Genomic DNA, 20070 nt, shown 5'->3' with positions numbered 1-20070 from the left:
GCCCCAATCCCTTGCCCTGAGCCCATTCCTGCACACCACAACCCCTCGCACACCCCGCACTCCCTCCTGCACCCCAACCCCCTGCCCTGGCCCCACATACAATTTCCCCACCCAGATGTGGCCCTCTGCCCAAAAAGTTTGCCCACCCCTGAATTATATACTTGCTTCAGGGGCATAGAGATATATTAACTGATTTCTGCGTGCACTGTGACTGCATTGCAAAGTCATCATCTGTTAAAACAAGAGGTTCTTTGGTATATATAAAAACTTACTAAATATCATTGCAAGACCACCCACAGACCCAAAGTCACTACTTACTTGGCCAATTAAAATGAGCCAGTCATGTTGTTCCCCTGGTTTTGTAATGACACAAGCAAGTCATCAATTTTCTCTATACACTGATTGGTTGTCATAGACGAAGGTAGTGGAGAATTCTCAGATATCTGCTGAGACAGAAGCGTTGTCACTGCTGGTTGCCCCTCACTCTGTGCCTGACCTGGCTGACTTATAGCCATCAGCTGATCTGGCAATGCAGATGGTCCAGAGGTTAAGAGCTGGCCACAGTCTGTTAAGAAAGAAATGAACATAAATACAATAAATGATGACGATAATCCTTAGCTCTTATCTAGCACTTTTCACTAGTAGATCTCAAAGTGCTTTACAAAGGTCAGTATTGTTATGCCCTTTGATGGGTGGGGAAACTGAGGCACAACACAGTGCAGTGCCTTGCCCAAGGTCACCCATCAGGCTAGCAGTAGAGTAAGGAATAGAATCTAAGTCTTCACACATGGATATTGAAACTTGGAAATCCACTCATAAAAGGAGTTTGTTAACATACTAGTGTAAACATCTTTATTCAGGTCCAAATCGGCAGAAGAGGATGCACAAAAGTACACATGCTTTTGCACATGCATAAATTAGGTATGCAAGTTTGCCAGTGTACAAGGACAAATCAATTACACATAAGATCAAAAGATTCAAAAACATGTCAATAACCTGATTGAGGAGATGTACACAACTTTGATTTTACTGACATATGCAGTTCTGTATTGCTTGAATTACTCTATTAGTGGAAATTCAGAGCAGCTGATTATCCCACTGGCCCTACTTAAGCCAACAGCAGGAACAGGAAGCGGTCTGAACAATGAGGCTCCTCCCTGTTCTGGACTGTGTGCCTTGTGCTTCCTGCTCCCCCAACCTGATTTTCTGGCATCCTGACCCAGCATGACTCCTGGCATCTGATATGTGATTCTGATCTCCAGCTTGTCTCCTGGCTGTGACTTCTGGTATTCTGACCCAGCCTGACCCCAATTCCCAACTTGGGGTCCTGATCTCAAGTTTGTCTCCTGCTTCTGATTTCCCGGTATCCTGACTAAGCTGACTCTTGATTCCCGTCTCATGAGTGTGGACTCCGGCTCTGACCACCAGGTTTGTCTACCCACAACCCGGCCGTGACAGCTTATTTGGCGCACAATAATGCTACGAGACTGAGCCCAGTGGGAGAAGTATGGCCCAGCAGCACCACCAGAGTCACTGGATGCATCAAGCACTGCAGGCCCAAGTCATGCAGCTCATCAGGGAGAAGTAGTGGCTGCAGAATTTTGTTCACCGTGACCAGCTAACATGTTAAAACTACAACTTGCCCAGCTTACACTACGACTATAAAATGCTAGCTATCATTTGTTTAGAAAAAAATTCCTATCATGGACAAGTGTAACTCATTTTCCCAGTTTAGATAAGACGATCAGCTATTGCTGAAGGATTTTAATTGGTTATTTTATTATGGAAAAAGAGAATAGAATCAAAAAAATAACAGAAATAGCAGAGTGGCCAATCCTGTTCCTGCTTATGACAGGTTTCAGAGTAGCAGCTGTGTTAGTCTGTATCTGCAAAAAGAAAAGGAGGACTTGTGGCACCTTAGAGATGAAACAAATTTATTTGAGCTTTCAAATAAAATGAAAGCTCACTTCATCGGATGCATACAGTGGAAAATACGGTCGGGAGATTTTTATATACACAGAGAACATGAAACACCCATTGTACACAGAGAACATGAAACACTCATTGTTTCATGTTCTCTGTGTATATAAAATCTCCCGACTGTATTTTCCACTGAATGCATCCAATGAAGTGAGCTGTAGCTCACCAAAGCTTATGCTCAAATAAATTTGTTTAGTCTCTAGTCTAATGCCTAGTCTAGTTTAGTCTTTAGTCTAGTGCCACAAGTACTCCTTTTTTTTTTGTTCCTGCTAATGAAATCAGTGGGGGAAACTCACAGCAGGATCAGCACTACCAAGGTTCTCAGCAAAACACAGTACTTTTTCCTGAGAGGTATTCATTTTAATTTCACAAACTGCGCTTTAGAGAAAAGCATACTGCAGAGCAATTAAATACTTTATATTAGTTAGTTGGTATTTGCTAGCGAGATTATATATACACACACATACACACACACGAGAGAGAGAGAGAGAGAGAGAGAGAGAGATTGATTTAAGGTAACACTACAAAACAGAGAGGAAGCCTGCAGAAACACTGAAGACTGCATGGTAGGAAATTTATGCTAGCAAATACTAGCTAACACCAGTATAACTTACTATGACTAGGCTACATGCAGAACCAGATGTGTGTTGTTTAAATAGATCAGTTGTGCCATTTATCCACTGTTCCTGAACACTACAGAAACACTAACCCAGGAACCAATCCCTGCTACAAACCCCATTGCCAACTCTGTCCGCATATCTATTCAAGGGACACCATCCTAGGACCTAACCACATCAGCCACACCATCAGGGGCTCATTCACCTGCACATCTACCAATGTGATATGTGCCAGCAATGCCCCTCTGCCATGTACACTGGCCAAACCGGACAGTCTCTACGCAAAAGAATAAATGGACACAAATCAGACATCAAGAATTGGAACATTCAAAAACCAGTAGGAGAGCACTTCAATCTCCCTGGACACTCAACAACAGACTTAAAAGTGGCCATTCTTCAACAAAAAAACCTTCAAAAACAGACTTCAGCGAGAAACTGCAGAACTGGAATTAACTTGTGAACTTGACACCATCAAATTAGGCCTGAATAAAGACAGAGTGGCTGGGTCACGACAAAAAATAATTTCCCCTCTGTTGATACTCACACCTTCTTGTCAACGGTTGGGAATGGGCCACATCCACCCCGATTGAATTGGCCTCGTTAGCACTGACCCCCCACTTGGTAAGGCAATGCCCATCTTTTCATGCACTGTATACTTATACCTACTTACTGTATTTTTCACTCCATGCATCTGATGAAGTGGACTATAGCCCACGAAAGCTTATGCCCAAATACATTTTTTAGTCTCTAAGGTGCCACAAGGACTCCTTGTTGTTTTTGCTAATACAGACTAACATGGCTACCACTCTGAAATTAGTAGGACTGTAACAATCAAGGCCTCAAAAGGATAAACAGCGTAACACATTATCAGCAGGGGTATCATAGGTAAGAACCACTATTTAAAAAGCAAACTCTATATAGGAAAATCAAACATCTGTCTCCTTTTACACTTAACTTTAAGATTCTTATCACTATCCCTCCTATGCACTGAATGAGGCAAGCTTATTTTTGGAAATACCGAATACAGTGATACTTCTCTCTCAGAACAAATTTTGGCATTAGTCAGAATAACTAGTTTTCCATGTGTTTGGAAACATCCTTTTTATTCTTCTACTTTCTTTACTTTTAATAGTGAGTGTTCAAAAAATGGAAGTAAAGGGACTGGCACACACGAGGAGTGAAAAATGTTGAATATCCCATTGAGGTAAAATCTGAAGACTAATTATTTTTGTAATGGGGTGAGAGAGAAGAAGAAAATACTGCAAACTTCAAGGTGAAAGTTCAGAATTCTTAAAGGAACCTTCAAACGTAACTGACAGATCTCAGAAAGTAGTCATCAATGGGGAATCATCTCTGAATAGGGCTGTTTCTAGGAGGTTCCATAGGGATAGGTACCTAACTCAGTGCTATTCAACATGAACTCCTAGTGTGATGCTGTGACCAAAAGGGGCTAATTAATTTGCTGGATGTATAAACAGGGGAGTAATAAGTAGGAGTAGAGGGGTCAGTTTTACCTCTAAACGTGGCATTGGCAAAACTGATATCTGAGTACTGGGGACAATTCTGGTGTCTACATTTTTAAAAGGACATTGACAAACTGGAGAGAGCACAGAAAATCACCACAAAAATAATTTGAGGGTTTGTTTATCTTATTAAAAAGAAGATTGAGAGATAACTTGATTAGAGTATATAAGTACCTTCACAAGCAGAAAATACGGGGTACTAACGAGCTCTTTATTTTTAAAAATAACTTCACTGACTTTTTTAAACACATCCTTTTATTACCTCTATATAAGTACTAAGCATGAATTAATTATTTAGAACAGATCCTCTTCTATAAAGTCTAACTCTGAGCACCAATTTCATTTTTCACATTGAGCACAAAATTTCCTTTCCAACCACCATGGTTTCATAGATAATCTTTAGTATTTTGGGATAAATGGTGTATATCCAACAGAAATGCAACTGTATTGGCTTATACACATGTACATTTTTTGCATGTTCCATTGAAGGTGACAGAAGTTTCTCAAAAGGCATGGGTGTAATTTATGTCTTTCCTGTCTTTAATGACTAACACTTTCAACAAAAGGACTGTAACCATTACCACTTAGCACTTTACACCTCTACAGAGCTGTACAAACACAAGTAATTTGGCAGCCTCCAAAGTAGCTGTTTTTCTCAACCATAATATTAGAATCAAGGATTTTTAATACTTACTATTTTGAATCCCAAATAGGAATATTCCTGAAGTTTGTTGAGATGAAGCAGGAGAATTCTGCAGTTGGTTGATAGCACTTCCTGCTGTATTGTGAAACAAAGAAGATTGTTGCTGTGCAGGAGAAGCAGCTCCTTGAATACCTGTCATATTGTTCTGAGAAGAGTAGATGGGAGACTGCTGCAGCTCTTGCTGGCTCATGCTATTCTGCAAGGCAGACATGGAAGCTGAAGAGATGAAGAGGGTGACTTGCTGCTCTTGAGAACCTGGTGATCCTTGAACCAACTGAATCTGGGGTGAGTTATGAAACATGGTGGGCTGCTGTGTCTCTGTCTGGCTGGTCCCAGGATTCTGAAGTGGAGTCACTGTTGTTTGACTCTGGAACTGCATGGGCTGTTGATCTTGATTCATTGGCGTCATATTGGATTGTGCATGAAAAAGAGATTGGTTCTGCTGCTCCTGATTAGTGATTGGATTTTGATTTGGGTTGAAAAGCATAGTCTGCTTCTGAGAAGCAATTGTACTTGTATTTTGAGTACTGAACATCATGTTCTGCTGCTGCTGTTCTTGGGATGGAGGGCTACTCTGAATAGCAACCATTGAGTGTTGAGACTGGAAGATAGCCCCTTGTTGGTTCTGGGGCATTGTACTAGATTGGAGGGAGCCTAGTGATACTTGTGCCTGAAACAAACCCTGCTGAGTGGGCTGAGCTTGGGGCTGATCTTGGGGAATCATAGGGTTTTGAATGTGGGGTATCTGTGCCTGCTGCTGGAAAGAAGTTTGCTGCTCTGTGTTTGTGGCTGTCTGAAGTGGAGTAATGGAATTCTGTGTTGTGAAGAATGACATCTGTTCTTCTTGAGTTACAGGGTTGTTCATTGAATTCTGGGAAAGGAACATGTTGGCTGATTGCTGGTCTTGAGGTACAGAAGAGCTCTGCAATACACCCATGGCGTTCTGGGAGTGGAATATTGGAGGCTGCAATTGGTCCGAGGAAGAGGAAGTGGTCTGACTGTGGACAATGGAATTTGGACTACGAAAAATAGACCCTTGTGTTTCCTGGGATATATTTTGATCATCACCAATGGGATTCTGAGAGTGAAAAAGTTGAGCCTGTGAATGTGGGGACTGCTGCATGAAACTTCCTGACTGAATAGACATAATTTCCCCACCTTGCTGGAACAGTCCACCTCCCTGCTGTTGAGTTCCACCTGCCTGAACGGCCATCATGTTTTCTGTAGATGAAAACAGGTTAACTTGAGGCTGACTTTCCCCACTGTGTTGCATCTGAACCATGGTCTGAAACACATTGTTTTGCATCTGTTTATTCTGTCCTGAAGCTTCTTCTCCATCTGCAGAACTCGAGGTCTGAAACATGGTAGAGCCATTGGTCGAGACTTGCTGCTGAGCAGTAGTAGTTGTTTCATTTCCAGAAACACCAGAAGATGAGGAGAATAACTCACATTGCATCTGCATGTCTTCACTTGTTGATAGCCCACTTAGCAAGTGGGAAGCTTGCTGGTAAACAGGGGACTGCTGGAGGTTTCCATTTCCTGAAGCTGCTGAGGAGAAAAGATCAGATTGCATCTGTGTTGCAGCCTGGCACATACTTTGCTGCATTCCAATCACCATTGCTGCAGAAGTCTCCATTGCCTGCTGCTGCTGCTGATTGGACAATGAGCTCTCAGGCTGTGGATGGACATTTTCAGCTCTTCCAGACAAAAGATTCTCTTGCCTGGAATGGACTGCTGTCTCTGATGAGGAAAATATCCCAGGATTCACACTGTTTTGGATTTGACTAACTTGCTGAAAAATGTCTGCACTGAGTTGCTCTTGAACATCCTCACTACTATCTGACCCAGAAAACAAAACCGAAGATAACTGCTGTTCAGCTTCTAAGACTTGCTGGACCAAATCAACATTTCCACTGCTTCCACTGGCAGTACTGGTTGGAAAATTTCCAGCTTGCAGTTGCTGTATAGTGTTCTGTAGCTGACTCACACTGTTTGCAGGTGAGAAAATACTTGATGAAATCTGTTGCTGTAGTGTCTGTGCTGGTTCTGATAGCGTTGACTGCTGTTGCTGCGAAGCCTCAGTTAACTGTGACAGAGTAACTACTGTGCTGTCTGACGGCAACACCTCTCTGGATTGGGACTCTCTAGTCTGGAACTGTGTAGCTTGCTGCAATAGTGCATCACTATTCTGCAGCTGGCTGGGAGCAGAGACAGCTGGAAAGCTACCAGGCTGTGAAATGTCCTGTGTTTGGATAGTAGTCAGAGTCTCTGGATTATACACTTTAGGCTGTATCTGATGTTGTTTTTCACTCTCAGAAGGTAAATGAGAAGAAGCAGTTGAAAAGGTTGCATTTCCTGATATGCTGGACATATTTTCTAATGTTTGTTGAGTTGGTCCTACCACCTTTGTAGCCTGGTGGGAAAAAAAAGCAGTACACATTAAGAAGCGTGTAGGATTACTCGGGTCATGCTTAGAAACCTTCAGTGATGCCTTAAGATGTGCAAAAAGAAAAGGAGTACTTGTGGCACCTTAGAGACTAACCAATTTATTTTATTTATGCTCAAATAAATTGGTTAGTTTCTAAGATGCCACTAGTCCTCCTGTTCTTTTTGCGAATACAGACTAACACGGCTGTTACTCTGAAACCTTAAGATGTGGTTATAGTTAATAAGATGATTTGCACTGCCACAAGAGATCAGAAAATACTGTAGCTGATTTTAAAAGGGGATGCAAAATTTTAACCAATAATATTTGTTATTATGATGCTAAAATAAGGATGATCAAACCTTCTGTTTCACTGCATAAACTGATGCTGAATGGGACCAGGAAGGGATTTTCACCCATATACTCTGCAGAATTAGCTAGATATATTAAGTGGGGGTTTATTCACTTTTCTCTGAAGCATCAGATAGTGGACTATTGTAGACAAAACACTGGACTTCATGGACCAGGAGTGTGATCCAGTATAGCAAGCAAGGTTTATGTGCATCAGTGTGGGAAACTCCTATTTGTGAAGCTGTAAGCCAGATGTAGGATAAAATAACTTGCTCAGTTTTTATTTTTGAGCCATTGACAGTAAAAGTTGATAGGCTAATTCAGTAAGAGAAATGGATTTGCAACCCTTAACTTTTCAGTTGATTTTTGTTCTGACTGGGGGGGAAGCATGTCTTAGTTTTTTTCTTTGTGGGAGGTAGTCTAAATTCTTAGCAGGAAGTGGTAGCATTCATTTCATAGACACATAGGTCAACAGTTTCAAACTTGGGTGCAAAAAGTTTAGACAATTGCATATTTGGTTGACCTGATTTTCATAGCTGATCAGCAGCACTGCACAACACACCTGGGTTTCAGCGGGAATAGTGGATACTTAGCATCTTTGAAAATCTAGTCACTTTTATAAAGTTGCCTAAAAGTGGAATTGAGTGCCTAAACTGTATGAACATTTTGAGTTTGTTGAGGTCACTTAATAAATAGTTGCAATGTAGAATGGCTTGCAGTATTTTCTTTTTCTCGAGTCTCCATGAAGTCATCGGTTTGCATGTATGTTTGTCCTGGCTTTATCCTGACTGTTCCTTGTTTCACTGACTGTGGTGCAAATAAATAAAACTGTTCTGTATTCATTGTGCTGCTGTATAACAGAGAAGCAGCCATACAATGGTGATACTACTAACATTTTTCAGCTATTCTCCAGCTTTGTGTTATACCAACAAATTTCCTGTAGCAGTGCTTCCCTTCCTCAGCTGTTTTCCTTATCTTTTACTTACTTTGTCTTGGTTACGTGCATTTCTCATTTGGCTATGTTGTCCAGTTTTGAGACTCAAAAGCGGATACTCATACCTTACAAATGAACCTGCCTGCACGTAGTTGGGGAATGTAGATTACTCTAGGAGGAAAATTTCCCACTGTCCTAGAAAAGAACCAAAAGGCATCCCAAACAAAACATCCTAAATAAGCCATTGGTCATGGTTACCCAACTTTTTTCTTAAGTGATAAACTGGTAACTATCTCCTCCACATGCCTCTGTATTGGCACTGGGTCATAATTTTTTCCTTTACTCTGTCTGGTTTCTCATGTTTTCCTATCTGTAGGTTTTTTTTCTCCCCCCACTCTGTGTATTTATCGTTTTTTTCCTTTTTGCTCCTCCTCATTCTCCCAAATCAACAGAACAGGCTGCTGCTCAGGGCAGGTCACTATTAGGAGCTTTCTGGAGGTTGGCTGTGTTTGATTTTACGACGGAACACAGTGCAACAGGAGAACAGAGCCTTGGGCCAGCAGGCTACTAACAGAACTTGTACACCCGTGCTGCTCCACAGTCTGGTTCACTATGGACAAGTGCAGGAGTAAGAGCTCCTGTTGATGACTTTTAAGGGAATCACTCTGCTTTATGTGCATGTCTGGATTATAGGTTTGTCTGGATTTGAGCTATGAAGTTTTCACCACTCTCCTATTTCTCTCCTCTGCTGCACACTACCAGGAAATAGTCTGACATGCCCAAAGCTTGGATAGTCAGCATAGTGGGATCACAATTTAACTTACCTTGAAAATAGTGGGAGATCTTTTTTCAGCTGTAACTTCCATTGGAGCCACATCTTCATTCTTAATCACACTGGTTGGCATAAGTGGAGTTATCAAGGCACTAGGGAGAATATTTACTTTATCCAGGTTACAGCCAGTGGCTGCCACTGCTGCAAAACAAAGAGTTGATAAAATGTTATCCTGCATTATAGCCTCTAAAATCAATGTACTGATTCCTTAGTTGCAGACTACTGGGGAGATGGTGGCTCTTTTCCAGTGCAGATTTGCTGGGATGCTATAAACTTTCCTCCTCACAAGAGATGGCATACTAAAAGGAGAGAGAGCACTATAAAAATCAGAAACCTTGAAACGATCTTGGAACACACATTGAACCCAATAAATCAAACAACTGTAGTGTCAGATAAACAGGATTTTAAACAAACAGCAATGCTATACTTTGCATTTCACGCAAGAGTACATTTCTAGACCAGCATACCCAAGCAAACCCATACTTAAATTGTCTAAATTACGAACTTCTAGGCTCAAGAAATGATTTTCCAGATTGCAATAACTTAACTGTATTGCATTTGAGATCGCAATATGAAACAATCCGGTTTCAGGATATGTTTTCACAATGGCAAGTTCACAAAGCAGTTTGGTTAAGTCTTCATTGGGATGAAGCACTATAAAACAAAAATCTTGACCCAATCTATATATCAGCTTTATGATGCAGTACGTAAATAAGATCCAATTTGTCATCTAAATGTTTCTAAACTTAGAGGGCAGCTTCTTGAGGAATGACATTTTTTCAATCCTAAATCCTTTCTAATCTAGTTGCAAATTGTGCCTAACACGAACTGATGGTTTTGGATGTGAATAAAAGGGAATTACTTAATTTCAAAAGTTTGCTGAAACTGCAAGTCTCAGACCAAGAAGTAAAATATATGAAGCCTGAATTCAATGAAGTGCTAATCTTTTTATCAAAGGGCTGTTATCTTTTGCATTTCTTATCATCCCAGACCCAAAATCAAGGCTATGAAACAATTTTCCTGTTTGTAATGTACACACAGCACAGCATGATACTGACTATGAAGAGCCTCTGCAAAGTGCCCTGGACAATGCTTTCATGTCCTACTCCATGTTCGTAGTACACTTACTCTGCAAAAGATCAGAGGTTCTCTCCCAGAAGAACATTTTGTATCTTGAATAATAAATCCTCAGCCACTAGTTAAACATAGTGTATAAATAGCCAAATAAGCTCTCCTCCCTCTTTCCGTCTGCTCAGTTTTGGAATGTCTCCGGAAACAAACCACAGGATTTACATATTGGCCAGTTAGCAGGGAATACGGTTTAAGTGAGACAAGAGTTTCAAAACATTATTTTCATCTCAGAATGGCTACGTTTTGGCCAATTTGATAGAGATATAGCATTTAAACATAACTATTTGTGATCAGGATTTCTTTATGATATAAAGGCAGGATTTAGAAACTTATCTTTCAACTTTAGTCTCGTGCTTCTCAGGAACAATGAAAAGTTCTTAATGCATTTTTGAAGAAATGGCAGATCAACAACCATGTTAGTACAAAGGTAATTCTAAATCCCAATGATGTATGGGTTAAACACAAACAATGGTATGTTGGTTCACAATCAAAGGTATATTTCTTGAACTTTTCAACAAAATTTGGCTGGAAACCAACAGAAGAAATTGGGAGCAATTAGAAAAAGTAGTAAAATATCACAATATTTCTTTATGCTTAGCGCTAGTATTTCTTTACATTTGTACTCTCTCAACCAATACTGCACTATTTAGGTAGTTATGTAGCACACTCAGCACAGGATCTGGAGACTGACACCATCACCAACAATTTCAGAATAAACTTAGCATTATGGAGGCAATGTCAGATATAGAGCAGTTCTTTAGCCAGAGTCCCAAATCTTGTGGGTCCACACACATGAACACCCTTTCCAAGTTTTAAAGGATGCCCCAAGATTCAACTCTTGAAAGTTGGTCTTCTGCACAGCACTGACATGGGTCAGAACTCCAGCATTCTTTCAAAATGTTAGAATTGTGGATTCGATGTTTTTCTTTTTCAATAAATGGAAAGGTTAAGTTTGGAATGGAAAGAATCCCATGAGTAATGTGCATAAATATCTGTGAGAAACAATAAAGCCTTCAGTGATGAGCATGGCAAAGCCTGGCAGCTAGTTATTTAACATTATGTGTAACGCTCAGTGGATTTGTCCCTGACTCCACCAGCCCACTCCATTTGGCAGGGATGCCACTTACAGAGAACAATAACTGCAAAGATTAGTAGCAAGTAAGAGGATTTAAATAGCCAGGATACATCACAAAGGGGAGAGAGAAGGGTATAAATAAAAATCATGGACTCAGTGAATTGACATGTTCAAGACATTAATGGCCACTTGGATTTATGAGAAAGTTTTTTCTCAGGTCCTTTGCATTGAGAGCACAAGAAAGATGTTTTGCATAAGCAGAGGGTTAATGATTTAACAGAGGAAGAATGTTTAACAACCTCAATAGAAGAAAGTATGATGTTGCTACTTTTTAGAATATGAATACACATTGCATAGGATTGCTGTACGCAGATTATAGAACTTCAGGGCCTTTGCCCCTTCCTGCCCTAAAACAAAGTTTACCCATCCCGTTTACGGTACCAAGCTTCTGCGTGTAGCCACAATGAATACATCCACACTAGGACTTTTTGCTTTGTTTGTATCGCAATGGTTGAAGTGTTAGTTTAAACTGGGTGCAGGTGTTTTTCCACTATGTCATCAGCCTTCTCGGTGTAGGGTGACAATGGCAGCACCCCATGTACACAAACAATTCGGCAACCATTTCTTCAAGTCATTTGTACCATTCCCTGTGACTGATGTGCAATGCATTCTGGGGTGATCCAGTCTGAATGCTACCTAGACACAGACCACAGCTCTGGACTACAGAGAAGGATCCTGAGTTGGAAGTGGGTTTTAGGGTCTATAAACCAATAACCCCAGAAAGGGGTTAATGGACTGCGTTGGGCGTACAACTGCTTAAGCTGTCAATCAAATTCAGTAAGGATAGGGTTACGGTCGAGGACTAAGGACTCAAATGAAAAGTAGCTTCAATCCAGGGCTGCTCAAACTCCAGAAAATGCACCCCTCCCTCAGGGCTGGAGGAACCTGAATAGCTAGGGCCTGAGACAGCCAAACTGAGAGGAAATTTGATTGCTGATAGGAAACACAGGGCAAGTGAGTCAAGTGCTTTTGAAGAGCCCCTGGAGAGATGAACTTCTGGGGGGTTGGATTTTTTTTGATTATTTCTCATGCCTTAGACAGCTGTGTGCTATTTAGGGATGGCCCAGTTTATGAAATAGTTTGCACATCACCTCCATATTGGTGAACATAACAAAATTCATGTGGCGGAGGTGGGGCCGAGGGGTTCGGAGTGTGGAGGGAGCTCAGGGCTGGGGCAGAGGGTTAGGGCGTGGGGGGTCAGGACTCCAGCTGGGGGTGTGGGCTCTGGCGTGGGGCCAGGGAGGAGGAGTTTGGGGTGTAGGCTACCCCAGGGCTACAGCGGGGAGAGAGGACTACCCCCCTGGCCGCAGCACGTCCAGGAGTGGGCTGGGGCTGGCAGGGAGAGGCGCCTCTCCCTGCTACAGCAGATCCAGGGCTGGGGGAGAGGCATCTCTCCCCTGCGCAGCGCTTAATAGGCTGCTGCGCAACTGCGCAGCTTAGAGGGAACTTAGACATAGGTGATGAATTAGACATTTTTTTGGCTCCTCTCTCTCTTGTGGAGCCAGAGCAAAAAAACCTGGAATCATAGAAACGTAGGACTGGAAGGCACCTCAATAGATCATCTAGTCTAGTCCCCTGCACTGAGGAGTGACTAAGTATTTTCTAGACCATTCCTAACAGGTGTTTGTCTAACCTATTCTTAAAAATCTCTAATGACAATGATTTCTCAACCTCCCTAGGTAAACTGTTTCAGTGCTTAACTACCCTGACAGTTAGGAAGTATTTCCTAATGTCTAACCAAAATTTCTTTTGCTGCAATTTAAGACCATTTCTTATCCTGTCCTCAGTGGTTAAGGAGAACAATTTATCACCCTTCTCTTTATAAAAACCTTTTACATACTTGAAAACTATCATCATGTCCCCACTCAGTCTTCTCTTCTCCAGACTAAACAAACCCAATATTTTCAATTTTTCCTTGTAGGTCATGTTTTCTAGACCTTTAGTCATTTTTGTTGCTCTCCTGTGGACTTTCTCCAATCTGTCCTGAAGTGTGTTACCCAGAACAGGACACAGTACTCCATTTAAAGCCTTATCAGTGCTGAGTAGAGCAGAAGAATTACTTTGTGTCTCGCTTACAACACTCCTGCTAATATAGCCTAAAATGATGTTTGCTTTTAGTTTTTTTTTTTTTTTTTGCAACAGCATTACATTGTTGACTCATATTTAGTTTGTGATTCACAGTAACCCCCGGATCCTTTTCTAAAGTCCTCCTTCCCATTTGTGCAACTGATTATTCCTTCCTAAGTACAATACTCTGCATTTGTTATTAAATTTCATCCTAATTCAGACCATTTCTTCAGTTTGTTAAGTTCATTTTGAATTCTACTCCTGTCCTTCAAAGCACTTGCAACCCTCCCAGTTTAGTATCATCAGTGAACTTTATCTCTATGTCATTATCCAAATCATTATGAAGATACCGAATAGAACCGGACCCATGACAGAGCCCTGCGGTACCCCACTCACTATGCTCTTCTAGCTCGATAGTCAACCACTGACAACTACTTTCCAACCAGTTGTGCACTCATCTTATAGTATGTTCATCAAGGCTGTATTTCTCTAGATTGTTTATGAGAAGGTAAGACAATAACAAAAGCCTCACTAAAGTTGAGATATTACATCTACTACTTCCTCCTCAACAACAAAGCTTGTTACCCTGTCAAAGGAGGATATTAGGTTGGTTTGACATGATTTGTTCTTGTCAAATCCATGTTGACTGTTACTTACTACCTTATTTTCTTCTAGGTGCTTATAAAAAGATTGTTTGATTATCTGCTACATTATCTTTCTGTATACCGAACTTAAGCTGCCTGGTCTATAATTTCCTGGGTTGTCCTTATTCCCCTTTTTATAGGTAGATACTATATTTGTCCCTTATCCAGTCTGCTGGGATCTCTCCTGTCTTCCAGGAGTTCTCAAAAATAATCACTAATGGCTCAGAGATCTCTTGAACCAGTTCCATAAGTATTCTAGGATATATTTCATCAGGCCTTGTCAGCTTGAAGACATCTAACTTATCTAAGGGCAGGTCTACACTAGAAGTGCTACATTTGCGCAACTGCAGCAGGTCTAGTGAAGACGCTCTATGCGGATGGGAGAGCACTCTCCTGTTGGTATAATTACTCTGCCTCCACGAGAGGCGGAAGCTTTGTCAGCGGGAGAGCGTCTCCCGGCAATATAGCGCCAGTATGGACAGCACTTAGGTCTCTGTAACTCACATTGCTCAGGGGGGTGGCTTTTTTCACATCCCTGAGCAAAGTAAATTAGATTGATTTAAGCAGTAGTGTAGACTTCCCTAAATAATTCTTAATTTGTTCTTTTCCTGAGACCCTACCCCATTTACACTGATGTTCACTATGTCAGTTATCCTATCATTGCTAACGTTTTTGGCAAAAACTGAAACAAAAAAAAGCATTTAACACTTCAGCCACTGCTGTGTTTTCTGTTACTGTCTCTCTCTCCTCACTGAGTAATGGGCCCACCGTGTCCTGGGTCATCCTCTTGCTTCTTATATATTTGTGAAATATTTTCTTATTACCCTTTACACTCCTAACTAGTTTAATCTAATTTTTGCCTTGACATTTCTCATTTTGTTACTGCATGCTTGCATTGCTTTTTTGTACTTATCCTTCATAATTTGACCTAGTTTCCACTTTTTGTATGACTTTGAGTTTCAGTGTTGTTGATGATCTCCTGGTTAAGCCAGGGTGGTCTCTTGCCATAATTCTTATCTTTCCGATTCAGTGGGATAGTTTGCTCTTGTGCCCTTAATAGCGTCTCTTTAAAAAACTGCCAACTCTCCTGAACTCTTTTTTCCCCTTAGAATTGCTTCTCACGGGATCTTACCTACCAATGCCCTGAGTTTGCTAAAGCCTGCCTTCTTTAAGTCCACTGTCTGTATTCGGTTTTCCTTCCTATTACTCCTTAGAACATTGAACTCTACCATTTCATGATCATTTTCAGCCAAGCTGCCTTCCACTTTCAGATTTTCAACCAGATCCTGATTGTCATAAAGGTTCTTCAAAGTCTTTCCCTACGTTTTCCCTGCAAGTTTAAACCCCATTACATATTGTTCTATCCTTGCTGATTGGTCAAAAGTGTCCATTTGGTTTCTAAGCACATCAACTGCCAAGGCCCAAATGTAAAACTATTAACTTTAAATATCAGCTTTGTCATTTTAACCTGGAGCTATGGATTCTTATCAAACTTGTGATCACATTGTTTAATCTGCTCTCCTTTCAAACTGTCTTTATCAGAGCAGGTTATGGAAATTTCCATTAACCTTGGCACACTAGTTTTAACAAATGAATAAGAAATGTCCCCCCCCTTTACTATGTTCCAATACGTACAATTTAAATACACCTCCCACTTCAAAACTGGGGAATTTTGCAGTTTATCTCATGAGCCAAGTGACGCAAACGTCCCAATTAAGCAGTATTAATCACACAACCGACACTGGAGAAAATGAGTGAAGAATATTAGAAATAATTAGTATTCTCAACTTCCCCAGTGAAACCAGATATAAAAGCTCTGCTAGGCCGCTACAGAACAGCCCCCACTCAGCTTACAATATGGTCACAATGTAACTTCAGCCCTAAGGTAACATTCAAAGCTAGAATATTAAGAGGGGATTGATGTTAAACTTAGTTCTTCTTAGGGTATGCCTACACTATGAAATTAGGTCAATTTTATAGAAGTCGATTTTTAGAAATTGATTTTATACAGTCAATTGCATATGTCCACACTAAGCGCATTAAGTCGCAGAGTGCGTCTTCACTACCGTGGCTAGCATCGACTTACGGAGCGGTGCACTGTGGGTAGCTATCGCACTGTTCCTGCAGTCTCCGCTGCTCACTGGAATTCTGGGTTAAGCTTCCAATGCCTGATGGGGCAAAAACATTGTTGCGGGTGGTTTTGGGTACGTCATCAGTCACCCCTCCCTCCGTGAAAGCAACGGCAGACAATCGTTTCAAGCCTTTTTTCCGTGCAGACGCCATACCACAGCAAGCATGGAGCCCGCTCAGCTCAGCTCACCATCACCGCTGCTGTTGTGTCCTGGGTGCTGCTGTCAGCAGACGATGCAGTACGACTGCTAACTGTCATCATCCACTGCTTCCGCTGCAACTCTGCTCTTCTGCTCTTGTAAATGAGCTCAGTCTCAATAGCAAATTTCTCCATGTTGTCGTCATCCACCGCTTCTGCTGCAACTCTGCTCTCCTGGTGCCATGAATCCACCTCGCAGGTCCTCTCATCATTCTGTATAAATATCTATTCTTGTGGCATCCGTCATCCACCACTTCCGCTGCAACTCTGCTCTCCTGCAGACGCAAGCACGGCAAGCATGGAGCCCGCTCAGCTCACTGCTGCTGTTGTGAGCATTGTAAACATCTTGCACATTATCCTGAAGTATATGCAGAACCGGGCTAAGAGACGCCAGCATGAGGACAATTTTGATGAGGACATAGACAAAGACGTTCCTGAAAGCACGGGCTGTGACAACTGGGACATCATGGTGGCAGTGGGGCGAGCTGATACAGTGGAATGCCGATTCTGGGCCCAGCAAACAAGCACAGACTGGTGGGACCACATAGTGTTGCAGGTATGGGATGATTCATAGTGGCTGTGAAACTTTCGCATGCGTAAGGCCACTTTCCTGGAACTCCGTGAGTTGCTTTCCCCCGCCCTGAAGCGCAGGAATACCAAGATGAGAGCTGCCCTGATAGTTGAGAAGCGAGTGGCGATAACCCTGTGGAAGCTTGCTATCCCTGACTGCTACCGGTCAGTTGAGAATCAATTGGGAGTGGGCAAATCTACTGTGGGGGCTGCTGTGATCCTAGCAGCCAATGCAATCATTGACATTCTGTTACCAAGGGTAGTGACTCTGGGAAATGTGCAGGTCATAGTGGATGGCTTTGCTGCAATGGGTTTCCCTAACTTTGGTGGGATGATAGATGGAACGCATATCCCTATCTTGGCACCAGACCACCTTGCCAACCAGTACGTAAACCACAAGGGGTACTTCTCAATGCTGCTGCAAGCACCGGTGGATCACAAGGGACGTTTCACCGACATCAACGTGGGATGGCCGGGAAAGGTGCATGACGCTTGCATCTTTAGGAACTCTGGGCTGTTCGAGCAGCTGTGAGAAGGGACTTACTTCCCAGACCAGAAAATTACCATTGGGGATGTTGAAATGCCAATAGTTATCCTTGGGGACCCAGGCTACTCCTTGTTCCCATGGCTCACGAAACCGTACACAGCCAGCCTGGACAGTAGTAAGGAGCATAGAATCATAGAATACCAGAGTTGGAAGGGACCTCAGGAGGTCATCTAGTCCAACCCCCTGCTCAAAGCAGGACCAATCCCCAATTAAATCATCCCAGCCAGGGCTTTGTCAAGCCTGACCTTAACTTCTAAGGAAGGAGATTCTACCACCTCCCTAGGTAACGCATTCCAGTGTTTCACCACTCTCCTAGTGAAAAAGTTTTTCCTAATATCCAACCTAAACCTCCCCCACTGCAACTTGAGACCATTACTCCTTGTCCTGTCCTCTTCTACCACTGAGAATAGTCTAGAACCATCCTCTCTGGAACCACCTCTCAGGTAGTTGAAAGCAGCTATCAAATCCCCCCTCATTCTTCTCTTCTGCAGACTAAACAATCCCAGTTCCCTCAGCCTCTCCTCATAAGTCATGTGTTCCAGACCCCTAATAATTTTTGTTGCCCTTCGCTGGACTCTCTCCAATTTATCCACATCCTTCTTGTAGTGTGGGGCCCAAAGCTGGACACACTACTCCAGATGAGGCCTCACCAATGTCGAATAGAGGGGAATGATCACGTCCCTCGATCTGCTGGCAATGTCCCTACTTATACATCCCAAAATGCCATTGGCCCTCTTGGCAACAAGGGCACACTGCTGACTCATATCCAGCTTCTCGTCCACTGTCACCCCTAGGTCCTTTTCCGCAGAACTGCTGCCTAGCCATTCGGTCCCTAGTCTGTAGCTGTGCATTGGGTTCTTCCGTCCTAAGTGCAGGACTCTGCACTTATCCTTATTGAACCTAATCAGATTTCTTTTGGCCCAATCCTCCAATTTGTCTCGGTCCTTCTGTATCCTATCCCTCCCCTCCAGCGTATCTACCACTCCTCCCAGTTTAGTATCATCCGCAAATTTGCTGAGAGTGCAATCCACACCATCCTCCAGATCATTTATGAAGATATTGAACAAAACCGGCCCCAGGACCGACCCCTGGGGCACTCCACTTGACACCGGCTGCCAACTAGACATGGAGCCATTGATCACTACCCGTTGAGCCCGACAATCTAGCCAACTTTCTACCCACCTTATAGTGCATTCATCCAGCCCATACTTCTTTAACTTGCTGACAAGAATACTGTGGGAGACCGTGTCAAAAGCTTTGCTAAAGTCAAGAAACAATACATCCACTGCTTTCCCTTCATCCACAGAACCAGTAATCTCATCATAGAAGGCGATTAGATTAGTCAGGCATGACCTTCCCTTGGTGAATCCATGCTGATTGTTTCTGATCACTTTCCTCTCATGTAAGTGCTTCAGGATTGATTCTTTGAGGACCTACTCCATGATTTTTCCGGGGACTTGTGCACGTCCAGCTTTTCTAAATAGTCCCTAACCACCTCTTTCTCCACAGAGGGCTGGCCATCTATTCCCCATGTTGTAATGCCCAGCGCAGCAGTCTGGGAGCTGACCTTGTTAGTGAAGACAGAGACAAAAAAAGCATTGAGTACATTAGCTTTTTCCACAACCACTGTCACTAGGTTGCCTCACTCATTCAACTATAGGCTGAGCAAGTGCAGAATGGTGGTAGAATGTGCCTTTGGACATTTAAAAGCTCGCTGGAGCTGTCAGACTTCAGCGCAACCAACATTCCCATTATTATTGCTGCTTCCCATGTGTTCCATAATATCTGTGAGAGTAAAGGGGAGACGTTTATGGTGGGGTGGGAGGTTGAGGCAAATCGCCTGGCATCCGATTTTGAGCAGCCAGACACCAGGGCGATTAGAAGAGCACAGCAAGGCGTGCTGCAGATCAGAGAGGCTTTGAAAACCAGTTTCATGACTGACCAGGCTTCAGTGTGACAGTTGTGTGTATTTCTGCTTGATGCAAACCAACTCCCTTTGTTAATTTTAATTTCCTGTAAGCCAACCATCCTCCCTGCTTCGAAATAAAGTAACTATTGTTTTAAAACCATGCATTCATTCTTTATTAATTAAAAAAAAAGGGAGATAACTGACAAGGTAGCCTGGATGGGGTGGGGTGAGGGAGGAGGGAAGGATAAGGCCACATTGCTTATTGTAGCCACACTACAAATCGGACTGTTTGAATGACAGCCTTCTGTTGCTTGGGCCATCCTCTGGAGTGGAGTGGCTGGGCACCTGGAGCCTCCCCCCACCACGTTCTTGG

General features: G+C 42.5%; 1 protein-coding gene across 8 annotated transcripts in view; it reads right to left on the bottom strand.

Moving 5' to 3' along the window:
• NFAT5 (nuclear factor of activated T cells 5) overlaps positions 1–20070 on the bottom strand; it is a 150384-nt gene that overhangs the window by 13608 nt on the left and 116706 nt on the right. For all 8 annotated transcript variants that reach the window (XM_073308338.1, XM_073308337.1, XM_073308336.1 and 5 more), the window contains 3 exons: positions 9358–9506; positions 4815–7236; positions 319–565 (listed from right to left, as the gene is read on the bottom strand). In XM_073308338.1, coding sequence (XP_073164439.1) covers positions 327–565; positions 4815–7236; positions 9358–9506 — 2810 coding nt within the window. In that variant the 3' untranslated portion in view covers positions 319–326. The remainder of the gene's footprint in view (positions 1–318; positions 566–4814; positions 7237–9357; positions 9507–20070) is intronic.

This window comes from Lepidochelys kempii, chromosome 12, assembly GCF_965140265.1.
Source record: "Lepidochelys kempii isolate rLepKem1 chromosome 12, rLepKem1.hap2, whole genome shotgun sequence".
Classification (NCBI taxonomy): Eukaryota; Metazoa; Chordata; order Testudines; family Cheloniidae; genus Lepidochelys; species Lepidochelys kempii.
This window is presented reverse-complemented; position numbering and strand designations above follow the sequence as displayed.